Below are 15000 nucleotides of genomic sequence, written 5' to 3' on the forward strand. Positions count from 1 at the left end.
ACCAGCAAGAGACACATCAGCAGTTGAAGGCAAAGAAAGAGGAAGAGAAGAAATGGATTTGGACCAGCCGTCTTGATGATGAAAAGGGGCCGCTAGGCCGCTGTCCCAAGACCGCTTTCCCAATAGGCAACGGAGCGGAACGAGAAGGAATGAATGCAAGCAGGTCAAGTACACCCCAGGGGAAGAGAATCCGGTTAACATAAAGTCTAAAAAAGAAGAAGATCCTTTGAGAGATCTCATGAAAGCAGGAAATGACCAAATACGAGATTGAAATAGAGGGAGGGATCAAGCAGGCATCGCCGAAGATAGGGATTTGAAAAAGAGATGAAGAATCCCGCCCTGACTGAAGAGAATGGTCTCGAAGGAGGAGAAAGGATATCGAAACTCCGAAAGTAGTACTTCACTTCCACATCTAGATCTAGGAAATTGGAAGCTACATCCATCTCATTGAGTATGGATCCGAGTTCCCCAGAGGCTAGCAATCAAGCAGAAATGAATGGTATCAGGTGGAAGGACAGACCCACCATACAGTGTAGTTCGCAGCTAAAGGCACAAAAGGAAAGAGAAAAAGAGTTAAGCCGCTTGACCTCAAATTGGCGAGGAATTCAAGGAATCATAGGCGCGGAAGGCCAATGAACATCGGCTTCAGACCTTAACCTTAGACGTACCGTACTTCCTCAAGATGAACCTGCTGTAGAGATGATCCAATCCCTGGACTTTCGCTTCTAGCACTGACATCTAATTGAGTAGCGAGTTGAGCCCCTACTATGACTAAGAGAAGCTCCTCGCAGAAAGAAGCCCCTACGATTACTCATCGAAGTTCCGAGCCTTTTTGGTCGCGAGGCAATGACCAAGAGAAGCTCATCGTCCAGGAGACGAAAGCACTCTACTTCCCGCTTAGAGCATGAAAGGGTCCGGAATCATAGGATCGGAACGAGCTTTCTCTCCAATCCACTTGGCGAAAGACATCCCATCCCAGGGAAAAAGAAAGCAAGTCAGACTGAGTTCAATTAGTCCCGTCCTTCCTTCAGGGAATGGTGGGAGGTATAACATTCGATTCTTTCTCTCCTCGGGCAAGAAGGGAAGCCGCTTCACTGATTGAGTTGATGAGCGAAGCCACTTGACCGATGAGGTGAAGGAGTGAGAACTCTTACTATAACAGATACACGAGCCCATCTATTAGAAAAGCTATTTCTTGAGTAGCCAGAATAGTCTGTAGCGAGAAGCGTTCCTCATAGGCCAGCCAGGAGCTACAAGCAACTAGAGCGCAGCGATAAGAGCGGGGACACTCATTAGATTAGTGCTCCCCTTCGATCTATCATGGATTAGGGGGAGAAGCAAGCCGCCCTTGTCGAAAGAAAGACAGATTTCCACTTGCTTCAGACGTAGGGAACTGAAGGTCTAGCTTACGAAGGTTGCCGCCGCAGTTTGTCTCAAGAGGGGGCCGCTGAACGACTGAAAGCCCAACCCGAAAAAGGAGTTGCAGTGCTTTTGATTCTTCCTATAATATGTTATACCAGTCGCCTTCTCGAAGTGCCTTATAAACCTATTCACTCAAATAACCTGATCACCGATTAGTGGCCGGGCTCATCCTTGCATCGTCTGTACTTAACAGTTCCCTTTAGTGTAGTTTCTCGGAGATATCTGGATTCTTTTTTTTAATAAAAGAAGAGTCTGGGACGAAAGAGAAGAAAAAAGGGAAGAAAGATCTACGCTACGAAAAGGAGCGAGCGGAGAGAGCATAAAGAGCTATAAGGTACGAGCTTAGAGCCTTGCGTCACTCTGGTATGCTAATCACTTCGTTGTACGACTCTGGAACGGTAGTCGCTTAGTGCGACAGCACTATGGGATGCAAAGAAGCTTCGTCACCCTTCTGTAGTTGCTTGTAGTTTTCTTTTTTTCGTCGAGATTGGGTTGGTCATCAGTGTACTTTCTTGCTTGATGTAGTTGCTTATCCTTCAATCCCATCTGTCTATTAGTGAAAGTGGAATCCTCTCCTGTGCAATCAATCTTGGGAGATACTCTTTTGATTTAATGAGACAGATAAAGAAAGGAAAGGAATAAGGCTTTCCCCTCTAAATGGCTGTTAGATTGGTTAGGGGCTCAAAATTACATATATAGGTGTAGAGTACATACCTTAGTCCCCTCCTCCCATATTTTTGTTGCGGGGAAAACCCCCGCGCCCAATATAAATATAGATTTAAAAGACTGACTGCCATCGCAGGTGGTCGGCGGAGCTTAAGTGATTAGCATTTCAAATGCACAAGGATCTAATTCTACTCAAAACAGTTAAATCTTTTTGTGAAATAGCTGTGGGGGAACTGGAGCTCCAACTAAAGTACGACACAGGTTCTCCGGAAAAAGTAAGCAACCCCCTATATGAGTCCACAAAGGACCTCCTGCATAGTGCTCTCCGAAAGGGCATAGCCAAAATTTTGGAAAAACAAAACTTGGCGCTCCCCGAGAAAATGACCCATTCTGAGCTAGTTGATAAATTAATTGATACGCAAGTGGTAGATCAATTTATTGTGGAACCTCCTGATCTAATGCGTATATACAATCTTTTGGAAGATCTTATTCTGTATGATGTGTCGAGTTCTTGCTTTCATACATTGTTAACCCTATTATCGGTCAGTTAGTAATCGGCGAGCCTCAGTAGCTGGCACCCTTTATCATTTTTTTTCCGGTATGCCGCTCCGCGAGCAAGGAGCGAGAGAACCAAGTGGGCTGTGGTGATGTCAGAATTTGCACCTATTTCTATCTATTTAGTGATTAGTCCGCTAGTTTCTTTGATCCTACTTGGTCTTCCTTTTCCATTTGCTTCCAATAGTTCGACCTATCCAGAAAAATTGTCGGCCTACGAATGTGGTTTCGATCCTTTCGGTGATGCCAGAAGTCGTTTCGATATAAGATTTTATCTTGTTTCAATTTTATTTATTATCCCTGATCCGGAAGTAACCTTTTCCTTTCCTTGGGCAGTACCTCCCAACAAGATTGATCTCTTTGGATTTTGGTCCATGATGGCCTTTTTATTGATTTTGACGATTGGATCTTTTTATGAATGGAAAAGGGGTGCTTCGGATCGGGAGTAATCACTAGTTTTAGGGCGAAAATCGGGGGGAAGGACAAAGGAAAGAGCGATGCCTACATTAAATCAATTGATTCGTCATGGTAGAGAAGAAAAACGGCGCACGGACCGTACTCGAGCTTCGGATCAATGTCCCCAGAAGCAAGGAGTATGCCCGCGTGTTTTAACGAGAACACCGAAAAAACCTAATTCAGCTCTACGTAAGATAGCTAAAGTACGGTTGAGCAATCGACATGATATATTTGCTTATATTCCAGGCGAAGGTCATAATTCGCAGGAACATTCTATGGTCTTAATAAGAGGAGGCAGAGTGAAAGATTTGCCAGGTGTGAAATCCCATTGTATTCGAGGAGTCAAGGATTTGCTGGGAATTCCGGATCGAAGAAGAGGCAGATCAAAATATGGTGCAGAAAAACCCAAATAGATATGAATGGAAGATGCCTCTGGAACTAGTTTTTCTCAGTCAGTCGAGGAAAGAACCATAACGTTACGCCCCAAAATAGAACTATACGGAGCCCTTCCGAATGACCTATAATGGAGTCTTTCTTGGCTAGTGTAGTAGACTCCATTCGCCCGTGGAGGTGAGTGGAGGAAGAATCAAAAAATAGAAAGGTATTGCTTATAATAGTAGCTCGTTCATAAATTCACTCGACCACTTGTTAGTCTTGCTACACTACACGACACGAGTCTAGGGTGAATTTGAAGCAGACACGGTCAAGTGAAGTCGACTTCACAAGTGATTCAACATACCAAAAAAATAAATAAATAAAAAGAGAAGGGTCTCGCCCAGGTGGCTTTCCCGAAGGGTAATGGCTTCAAACTCAAACAAAGAACGTTCTTCTCCAAGGCATGAGTCAAAGAAAATGCTGTATCTATCTAATGCAAGACCCATCGATAAGCTAAGGCTACGACATGAAGGAAGGCCAGAAGAACTACAGAACCACGCCCACCAGAGCTAAAGGGAGACCGAAGGGACTTGCGGAAAAAAACCGAAAGATAGGTAATCCATATGGTGAAAGATGAGAAAGACAGATTTCTTAAAACCGGAAGAAATCGAGTCCACCCACACAACGACCGACGGACTCGTGGTACTGAAAACCTCATTAGATGAGAAGGTAGTTGACTGGCAGACCCCTGAACGTACGTTAGCCAAAAGCCCCTATCAACTCAATCTGGAAAGGGAATAGACCGCCGTGAACTCCGGCGAAACACCCCGTACGACCTGCGGAAGGTGAAGGTCGCTGGCTTGCCCGTGGGCCGTGGTATCTGACGGGACATTGGCCTCCCTCCCGCTATGGCTCGCTGTACGTTCCTTTAGCTATAGGCGTGTCCAATCCTATAATAGTCCGTTCCACATAGTGCAAGGAAGCTCGGTGGGGTTTCATACGAGGGTCCTGCGTACTGTGCCATCGCCCAACCAGTACAGTATGGCCATCCCTGCTATGGTCAACAAGCTCTCTCCCCCATTGGTAGGCAGAAGAGAGGGTTTTTGGAGGGAACTACTAAAGGTGTGTATAAGCCCTACATACTGTGTATGTTAGACTGTCCCTACAGCTGAGCTTCGCTATGAACTAATAGACTCAAATTAGCATAAAATGAAAGATGTATTATAAGTACTGTGAAACCAGTATCCCAATTGTTAAGTCAACCAAAAGGAAATCGGCACACATGAATGACTTTAATTAAATACTTCCCTGGGAAACTCTACAATAATTGGTTTAATCGATCGGTCTGAGGTCTGTGCTCTGTCCACAAAATCCTTTAATGAGATAGATCGGTCCCTGGAATATGTCGTACTCTTCCTGTCCACAAATGACTGTCTTTAATTAGTTCCTATCTTTCTTGCCCTGTAGCAGCAAGAAGTACACATTCATGGATTTCTGTAATTCAATATGGCCTTCCTTTCGATCTCTTTTGAAGGTGCAAAATCTATAATAAATAGAAGTTGAATCCGCTTATGGTATTGGAATTTTTGAAAACATTGGCTCAATCCGTCTACATTCATCTCTGTTTTTTTAAAAAAAAATGGATGTTTTCTTTCGGTCTCTGGTCTCCGGTCTTTCCATCCGTCCACGGCTATTTTATTGTTAATCCTGTCCTCGCCCTTTTGTTAGCAGCTCTTCGATCAACCCAGGAAAGGTGTCTCAGAGGCCATGTTTTATAATCACTTTCATGGCTTGAATGGGTCAAGAAAAGTAGGACCCTTCAAAAGGATCGTTTTTGGGGCTTGATTTTTTTGAAGCGTAGTTTTCCACTCTATTTTCAACTATATATATAACAAGGAGTGGAGCTGGAGAGTCTCTCTCCCCGGCTAGGCTACTACGTTTTCTTGTTTGAAATTCCGGGTCTGGTCTTCATTGGTATTTGCTTTTTGCTTACCCACTACGTTTTTTTCCTTTTCGTTTTTCTCCCGCCCGGTTGAGCTGTCTGAGGTCGATGGTGCATCCGGTAAGCTCTTTCGGTATTCATCTCCAGAGCTCGGTCAGATACTTCAGTCCTTCATTCATATTCTGTCTAAATATCTTCTTTTTTTGTTTATATTGCGAGTTTACAGCTCGAATGTTTTACTTTTCTTCCCCTCGCATGTGAAAAATGGGCGGTCTCCCCTAGACCTTATTCCGTCCAAGCTCTCATAGCATTCGTCTTTCTTCCTTCTCTGCTGCACATCTCTATTCTATTCTTTCTCTCGCTTTATAGAGATCTTGGCTTTCTGGTTTTTTGTTTGGTCAGGGGGTGCAGGGGAGAAATCGTTTAGGAAACCAAGCATGTAATAAGCGGAAATCAATACACATGAAAAGAGTTGTACACGAGTTTGGTAAAGCATTCACCTGTCGGTTGTACGTACATCGACCCGTCGGGAAACTAGAAACTCACCCGCAAGCGCCCTTCTTAGGTCGGCATTTGGCTTTGGCCTTGCTTGTTCGGCTGGCGGATGCAGTTCTTGCTCTTTATGAGGATGCGGATGCAGTATAGTACGAGAATGTATAAGCCAAGTTCGGTACACCAAGCCGTTACAAAAATATCTTTATTTCAAATAGGCTATCCCATATCAGCCGGTCAATCAACAAAGATCTGAAGAATGACCAGTTTTTTTTCCGGGAGAAAGGAAGGAAATTCCATTAGAACATATAACAAAGGCGTGAATGGGAAAATACGATACCACCAAGGCCTTCCAAAAGATTCTGACGGAAGAAAATATGTCTTTCCTTTCGCTTTTGAATGATGGAAATAGAACGTCGAGACTTGCCTCTTGGCTACTTCAAAGAAGTGGAAAGAAGTGACCCGCAGAGGCTAGATCGTTTCACTTGTGCTTCTATAGAAAATCAAACAATTCTATAGCCTCCCCTTGGCGGGCACCGCACCCTTCGCTATGTTCTTAAACGAATGAGACAGCACTCGCTCAGATGAGATGTCCTCTCTTCCCTTCGACTTGTCTAGGCTTCATCCCCGAAAGATCAACTGGCGCAAGACAAGCACACTCGTCGGCAATCAAGATAGGAACCCATCGGTAAGGAAGATCTCCATCCATGCCCTTATCTTCTTCAAGCCAAGCCTTCCCTAAGCCTTAAAGGGGCTAAACTGACGAACCTACCTCTTTTCTTTCTACGAGCGCTGGAACTTGAGTACCGAAACTGAACTACTGGTTTTTCTTCGAGTGATGGCTCTCTTAGGTGACGCCTGCCCGCTACCTGCAATAAAATTTAATGCTCTCCCTCCTGCCCCAATACCGTTACTGGCTTTCTTCGGTTCCTTCTCTGCTTCGGGTGCAGGTTCAACTCCACTGAAATCTTAACTTACAGGTTTACCTAGAAGTCAAAGTCATGATCCCGTCCCTTCAACTATCAGTCCATTGACTAAGAAGTGGACCTGGAACAAAAACTTCACGGAAAGGAAAATCAACCTTCCCTTAAGCCGAAAGCGGCTAGAGCAAGATCGACTGAGTACCAGTACTGCCTTGCCCAAAGCTACCAAAGAAAGTGGAACCCTTGAAAGAGAGACGTAGGCCCGAAAGCAAGAGAAAGAAGGTTTCGTTTACCACTGGAACTGTAGTAGCGGAACTAGCACGACGAACAATGCTCGGCACTCTGTCAAGTGAGCCCCTCTCATTCTCTATAAGCCCTATAGTTGCCATGTATAAGCTTCTTAGCTCAATACCCTTTCACCGCCTTCTCACGCTAATGAAAGCCCTTACAGAACTGCGAGAGCCTTTCCTTCCCCTATACGGAAGGATACTCTATTTGGTCAAAGTCACTTTACAGAAGAGACCAAGTCGTTTACTTCATATTTGTGACTCTTGCCAACAATTGATTCTTTAACTGACACTTGACTCGAACCGCTTGCCATATCTAAACTAGCTACTGGCAAAGAGGGAATTGATTCAAGATCCCCTTGCGCCCTACAGCCCGAAAGTGACTCTCTATCAAAGCACCTGCGGTGGGCTAAGCGCAAGGAGTCTTAGAGTCTCGATACTGGCTAACGGAAAAAGAACGGCAAAGAAGTAGTTGTTCTACAACCCCCAGAACTGTACGCAGCGCTTTTCAAAACAAGAAGTGGTTTGTTTTTTCTAAGTCGCTCCGCGAAAACGGTTTTCTGTCTACGAGCGCCTGTCTAACTTCACTAACGTATAGTAACTCATTAGCCTTAAACCGTAACTGAAACACTCTCTTCTCCAACCAAAGCCGCTATCCAGATTCAGAAGCGGAAGCGGAAAGAGTTTACTGAAGAGGCTTTAATCTACGGCCTCCCTAACTAGAAAGAAAGAGGGGATCAAAAAAGCTTTAAACGAGTAAAGTAAGGCCTTGAATAACAACGGCTAAAGTGAAAAGCCTACCGCCCCTACCTGTTCTCTACCCGGACCTAATCCAAGCACTAAATCGATCAAGTTAGTTGGTTTCCGAGCGGGTTCCGCTTTCATAACAAATAAGGCGTAAAAGAAAGGTCTTTTCTTGAAAGGTATATTCAAAGAAACTTAGCTTACCAAGAGTTCCGGAACTAGAGAGATAAGAGATAGGATTTGTTCTCCATACGAGGGAAAGTACTTTTCGTCTATCTGATCTCCTTGACTTGAGTCTCGGAGTCTCGGTTTTAGCGATATTTCTTTTTTCTCTCAGGCTCAAGCTCTGTCTGGTCTTCCTTCCCCATTCCCCACAGGCTTCCGGGAGTGCCGGCTCTGTACTCTGTTCGGACCATAAGACTTGCAACACTGACTTACCGAAAAGACTGACTGCTTTCCGACTTTTTGGGAGTAGGGGCTTTCACTGGAACTGAAACTCTATCTTCTGTTCAACTCGGCTTCCTTAATTTAAAGGCTTTGAGGGCTTTCCACTCGTGCTACCCGAAAGGAACTAGAAGTAACCTTTTATCTAAGCTAAGCTCGCCAGCCGCCAACCAAGCCAATGCGCCATCCCTATCCCTTTTACCGATGGAGCTTCCTTTGATTTGAATGAATGAGTAACGAAGGCGCATGCAAGAGAAAAGAAAGCCCCTATTTGGGCATGAGCCCTAGTACATTGACCTCTCGCAGACCTGAAACTCAAGTTTTTGGCTATTGAAAAATCAAATAATAGAGACGAACAAAGCCATATAGATTCTCAATAAGGGAGGAACTCGACCTCGGCCAGCCGGCCAGGAATGATGACCAATTGCTGGGGGTCGATTTCCTCTTCCTTCCAGATGAAGGGGAGAGATAACTACTATTGAAAGAACGCGAATCGCTCCTCATGAATAGAATCTTCTACTAAAACAGAATCCACAGCAATCGATGAACTGAGCCTAAGCCCACTTGCTGCTGCTGATGAAAGTCCTCCCACTGAAAGAAGTGGAATAAGCAAGCAAAGAACCCAACCAAGCGATTCTCCTTGACCCGACAAAGAAAGAAAGGAACGAACGGGCTTCGCACCGGGCACAGCAAGCAAGAAGGCATGAGCTTTTTAGACCGAGGCTGGGGGAGATATTTACACAGAAGTATTTACAGAAATCGGAATGAATAAGCCCATTCCCTAAACGGAATAGACAGAGACGACAGAAGTCGAAACTGTCACATTATGACAGCCCAAAAACACGGTATAGATGACATTGGATTCATTCATTCCTATATCTTTGAATCGGTCTCAAGTCTGAGGTCATAGCATCCTTGCTTGAAATAGTTCCTCTCCTCAGGCCCTGGCCTAGTAGCTCGGGTCGGGCATGCCCTTTCTTCTATTCTTTCTCGTCCACGAAGCCGGGTCCTTGAAATACTTCTTTCCTCCCCCCAGTGACGCTCCCAAACCGATCGCTATCGTTTTCTTGCTTTCTTGTTGTCTTGAATTTTTATAGAACGGCTTTATATCAGGTATAGTTGGTAGGATGAAGTGGGATGAAGCCTTAGTGGATATAGCAAGTGTGCCGGGGATGCGGCTCGGGCGTAGTAGGTCTGGACGCCTAGCATGAAACAGCCTTCTCTGGTAGCAGCACTATACCTTAGTATAGTATCTTTATAGATTCCAGTCTATATAAAACGTAATTAGCAGAGGTAAGTCTGTCCGGCGTTCCCTCGCGTAAAGGGCGACTTTGGCATCGGCTCTCTCTCGTTAGGTAATTACCGAGGCGAAAGCAGCTCTCTCGGAAGTCAGTTTCCCCGCCATCTTAGTGGGACTAGTCTAATAAACTTTCACTTGAACTGCCAAGACTCGGATTTTTTTTTGTTGTGGTAACGCTCTTCTAGAATTACGTTTAACGTCCCTTTATGACTTTCCCGATCGGCGCCTCGGGTCGGTAGCCGGGCTCCGGGACATTACTACCACGGCGACTATCGACCCGAGCCAAAAGAGGGAAAAGAACGGACTAAGCGAGGAGTTCATTGGCCATACATAGTGAAGGGGGATGGGGTCAACCTCTTTCATGACCCATGGCCCCAGTGTGTCACTTGGTTAGCATTTCTAGAACAAATTTAGTAGGGTTGGTTTTTAGATAGAAAAACAGGGGAGTTGGCTGTAGTTGAGACACGTTTTTCGGATGGACGATATGGATTTTATCAAGAGGGTTAACCGCTTTTTTAACCGTGAGAGGGAGGTCATTCAGAACCCGCTGGCTCCAGAACCGGCGGAAGTTCCCCACGCCGATCCCCAGCAAGAACAACGTGAGGCACTTCGAAGTGCCATTCACACTTTGATTCTTGAGCAAGTTCGGGAACATTGTGAGAAGGGGAAAGGGCGGCTGTCCATTCACTTTCCGGAAATGGCAGAAAGAGACTCCAGTGCCGCAGAAAACATTATGTCTCGCGATCTGGAAATATCTGCGGAGATGGATACTGAAACCCTCCGCGGATGGGTGGAGGAGAAAAAGGAGAACCCTAATGAATCCCCTAAAATCCCTCATTAGGGAACACCTGTAAGATTAGTCTGCCGCTTTCTTTCATAACAGAGCCGGGAATAACGGCTGGCATAGAAGTCTCTCGCACGCAAGGAGATGCTGCTGCTGGATGTCACGGTTCTGGGGCGCCATGATCCTTCTCTCTGGAACAATCGAGGGCACTGCCTTCCTTCAGCTTTCAGAGGTGGGGGCTGCATCAATCATCGTTCAGTGAGCTATTTATTGCCGCCAATAGCGCTTCGCTTGCATGCAAGGCGGCACGCCAGGTAGAGCTATCGCTAAGGGCGAAGGAGATGCATTTCTGTACTGGTAGTACTGGACAAGCTCTCAGGGAATAATCTCTTTCTTATTTCTGCCTTTCTTTCCCATGACGACTAGGAACAGGCAAATCAAAAATTTCACTTCGAATTTCGGACCTCAACATCCTGCTGCTCATGGTGTTTCACGATCAGTATTGGAAATGAACGGAGAAGTGGTGGAACGTGCGGAACCACATATTGGATTACTCCAGTGCGGCACGAAGCCGCTGACGCCGAGTCGGCTCCTATGCCGCTAGCTATGCCCTGCTTGGTCCCCCGGCGCGGTGGAGATTCCGTAGCGCGTCATGAGCACCGGGCTAAGGGGCGGTTGAGCAACTCAAGCGAACCGCCCTACCTTACTACAACATAGGGACAGAAGGGAGAAGGTTGTGAAGGTGGCCTCGTTATCCACACTTCCGGTCGGATGAATGGAGGACCGACCGACCTGGGTTTTCATGAGCGTTGGCGGGTCCTGGAGTGCCTGTCAAGGGCGCTAGCGCATACCCCGGGGTGATCATCACCACCTGCACCTCACATCTCGGCGCAGTGGAACGTGTAACCCGCCTGCTGTCTCATTCAACTACATTTGTTCCTGTAATCTATAGCCTAACAGAACGCAGCAGCGAGGGACAACCCGCCCATACAGCCAGCGGGGAGGATGGCACTACTGGCCAAAGACCGTCTGGCGAAAACGCCGCGGGCGCGAAGCGTGGTAGGCCTGCGCCGGGGGAGCATAGCATAGGGAGGAAAGGGAGCCCGGACGGTGGAAGAGCCAGGGGAGGCCGGGTCATTTGACGGAAATAGAAGGCTTTTCCCCTATTATAGAAGGCCCTATGAAGTAAAGGGAAGTGCATGAATTCTTGGAAAAAGAGGGAGCGAACCTATATAAAAAATGTAATAAAGTCAATTCAATGAATAGATAGAGTCAACGGTACGACAAAAAGCGCTGCCTAAACGCGAATTCGCTTCCGAGGTCGAGCAGTCTCAATTTCACTACAGGATTTGCGAATGAATGCTGGGCTGGGCCACCTCGAATGGCGTGAGCCGCATGCGGGGAGACCCGCACGTACGGTTTTTAGGGGGATCTGGTCGAAAGACCGGCCGGCGCCCACCCGACTAGAGGGACTGAGAAATTAATAGAGTACAAAACTTATCTTCAAGCTTTACCTTATTTTGATCGTTTAGAGGGCGATCGCGGAGTCACTGAATGAAGTCCTCCGTTTCTTTCGGAGGTGCTGACCCGCAGCGAGGCAGAGATGACTAAGTGACATATGGAATATGGCGACGACAACAGCATGTCGTAGAAGGAGATAACAGGTGGAGCCAGCGACCCACTAAGACTAACGTATCTACAACTACATCCCCGAGTGGCAGTCAAACGGGGACGTGAATGCAAGATGCCAGCGGAATGATCGGCCGGACAGAGGCTAGGGCTGCTTCCTTCCCACCGCGTCCTTCCTTGTGTGTCGGAGATATAAAGCGAGTGCACCGAAAAAAAACGGGAACTGGGTCGATCTATTCTATGGCGAAGCATCCGAAGCATAACTGCACACTCACACGATCTTTGTCGAGAGATAGGAGCATTCGGTGGAACCGGTGAACTACACTTGCTTCTGGATAGATGTGTGGGACAGAGGGCTCGTGGTACCTGCTGCCCACCCTTCCTCCTCCGCTTTGAGAACCGTGTGAACGGGGAGTGGGCAGAAGGGAAGGAGGTCCTCATACGGAGTCGCACACTTACTTGAGCAGTGCGGGAGACTGGGGAATGGGTCGAGTAAACTCCCCTGGGGCCGAAAAAATAACAGACGAAGCTTTACAACGCCCAAAGCCAACCCTTTGATTGGTATTGATTTTTTCTTAGTGATTGATTGGAAAGGAGGGCGCTTGGGTATGTTATAGAAAGGGAAGGCAGAGGTAGTACTTCAAATGGCGAAGAGAGGCGGCTCGGCAGGGAAGGAATGGGAAATCGTCAAGGATGACTTCTTTGTTTTATTGGCGAAACGAAGGGCTAAATAGCGCCAGTGATTCTCTGAGCCGGTCTGGATTTCCAACGCCTCGGGAAAAACTTGTCGAGATAGATGACAGCGCCTTTTTCCTCTCCTCCTTGCCGGGAGGGAAATCTTCTCTTATGGCCTTCACCTCCCGCCCGGCCCGGAAATAGAACCCAGCCCCCCCTTCTGATCCATTCATTTCTGCAAGCAGGGGGGTCCAGAGCGAAGCCTCCCCTCTATTGTATAACAAAAAAAAAGAAGCTATAAGCAAAGTACCAAAGTGGTTGCAGGAACGATACGCTTTGGTTACCGGCGAACGCTTCCAAAGTCGACCCTCTCGAGTTTCCGGCTGTTTCCTAGATTGAAGTAGCCTTTCGTCGCCCTAGCAAACGAAAGAAGTCACTATCAAACAGCTCGCCCTACTGAAGTACCAAAGGTGCGCTCCGCCCGGTGACTAAGAAAGAAATGGGTTTGCGCTTAAATTGAAGTGATGAGGTCGCAAAGAGGGAAGTAGGGCTCCTATTGAAACGCTTTCCCTCCCTCAAAAGGCGACCAGCTTTCAATACTAGTTGTTACGTTACGCTGCCATTTTTCCAATATCATTGAATAGCATGGCCTGGAGCTAAGGTAACTCAAGTGGGAGAGCCGTGTTATGGGTGACCTTATTGCACGGTTCAGAGAGCACTTGTGTATGTGATGCAAGTGAACGTGTACGAAAAAGCTGTCGTAAAGTTTCGTTGTTCGTTCCGTCTTTGACCCTATCTATGTTTCTATGATGGCCCAAGAACACGCTCATTCTTCAGCCGTAGAGAGACTTTTGAATTGCGCGGTACCATTACGAGCTCAATATATACGAGTGTTATTCCGTGAAATAACTCGAATTTCAAATCATTCACTTGCTTTAACTACTCATGCTATGGATGTGGGAGCATCAACTCCGTTCCTGTGGGCTTTTGAGGAGCGGGAGAAATTGTTGGAATTCTATGAAAGAGTCTCGGGAGCCAGGATGCATGCCAATTTCATACGACCAGGTGGAGTGGCACAAGATCTGCCTCTTGGCTTATGTCGAGATATTGATTCCTCCACACAACAATTTGCTTCTCGTATCGACGAATTAGAAGAGATGTCAACCGGCAACCGTATCTGGAAACAACGATTAGTGGATATTGGTACTGTCACTGCACAGCAAGCAAAGGATTGGGGATTCAGTGGTGTAATGTTAAGAGGTCGTGCGACATGAAGACATTGATAGCAATATGGGGGAAGTTCCCATCAGGCAACAACGGTTCCGCCTGACCCTACTTAAGCATGCATATTATGTCAGTGAAGACTTGGTGTGAAGCCTTGGAGCTTACGTTAGAAGAGCAAAAGGCCCGGGGCTAGGGTGAGCTGAGGGGGGACAGCGTAAGTGAGCGAATGTGTGTAAGCCCAGTCAAACATGACTGTTCTAGGCGGGGCGGGCCACCCACCTTCGAATGGTGTTGGTCCCACGGACCGTGAACGGATTTCGCCTCTGGCCTCTGGGCACGTCGGAACCGCATGAGTTCACCGGGGTGGAGCACGGTCCGCCAAAATCGGCATAGGTTAGGTGCTATTGATGGAACATGGTAAGCCTATCTTTCTCCATATGGAAGTGCTGCGGGCATATAGAGATGTGGGTAGAGGAAGCCTCAAAAAGCGAAGGCCGAGCTGTAGGTCACGTGACCTGCACCGAGTTGGTGGCTGACTGGGCTTTTTCCTTGATCAAAGCAGATCAGCTCGCCTTCTTTTTATCCAAAAGTCGGTCGAATCGGGCGGGCCCCTGCCCCGGAACGTCGAATGAAATAGGTGGCCGGGTTCTCTTTCTATAACCCTTTTGATATGATAGGCCCGGCCGCCTTCCCCCTATCCCTTATGATTAGGGGCGGGATCCGATCCGCCCAAGAACGACCAGTCTTGTGGTGGTACGGAAGGCACGGACTCCGCGAACGTCCCGCGCCCCCTTTACTAATAAGGGAAAGAAAGCCTCAACCAGAACCACATTCCTTTTACGTGCGGATGTAGCTAAGTGTCTGACTCTATTGGTCATAGTTCCCTGCTGTTGCGGCTGGTGCTCGTTTGCGCGCGCGTGAACCAACCCAACAAACAAGGAAAGGATGCCTCTCCGGGCATCTGAGAATGATTCGAGCCGTATGAAGGGAAACTCTCACGTACAGTTTTTTTTTTTTGGGGGGGGGAAGGAGCCCGACAGGGTCCCCCCACTGACTTGGCCCGGGCCTAAGTGAAAGTGAAG

General features: G+C 47.1%; 3 protein-coding genes across 3 annotated transcripts in view; all 3 read left to right on the top strand.

The window, feature by feature from the left end:
- Window positions 1-2735: 2735 nt before the first annotated feature.
- Window positions 2736-3092, top strand: nad3 (NADH dehydrogenase subunit 3). Its single transcript has one exon. It carries the CDS (start codon window positions 2736-2738, stop codon window positions 3090-3092), a length of 357 nt encoding a protein of 118 aa, YP_009153924.1.
- Window positions 3093-3140: 48 nt separating this feature from the next.
- Window positions 3141-3512, top strand: rps12 (ribosomal protein S12). Its single transcript has one exon. It carries the CDS (start codon window positions 3141-3143, stop codon window positions 3510-3512), a length of 372 nt encoding a protein of 123 aa, YP_009153925.1.
- A 7293-nt stretch (window positions 3513-10805) lies between these two features.
- Window positions 10806-15000, top strand: part of nad7 (NADH dehydrogenase subunit 7) — a 6532-nt gene continuing 2337 nt past the window's right edge. Inside the window, exons 1-3 of the mRNA in view lie at window positions 10806-10948; window positions 11855-11923; window positions 13491-13956. Of these exons, the coding sequence (YP_009153926.1) occupies window positions 10806-10948; window positions 11855-11923; window positions 13491-13956 (678 nt within the window). The remainder of the gene's footprint in view (window positions 10949-11854; window positions 11924-13490; window positions 13957-15000) is intronic.

Source organism: Gossypium hirsutum, mitochondrion (assembly GCF_007990345.1).
Source record: "Gossypium hirsutum mitochondrion, complete genome".
NCBI classification, from domain to species: domain Eukaryota; kingdom Viridiplantae; phylum Streptophyta; class Magnoliopsida; order Malvales; family Malvaceae; genus Gossypium; species Gossypium hirsutum.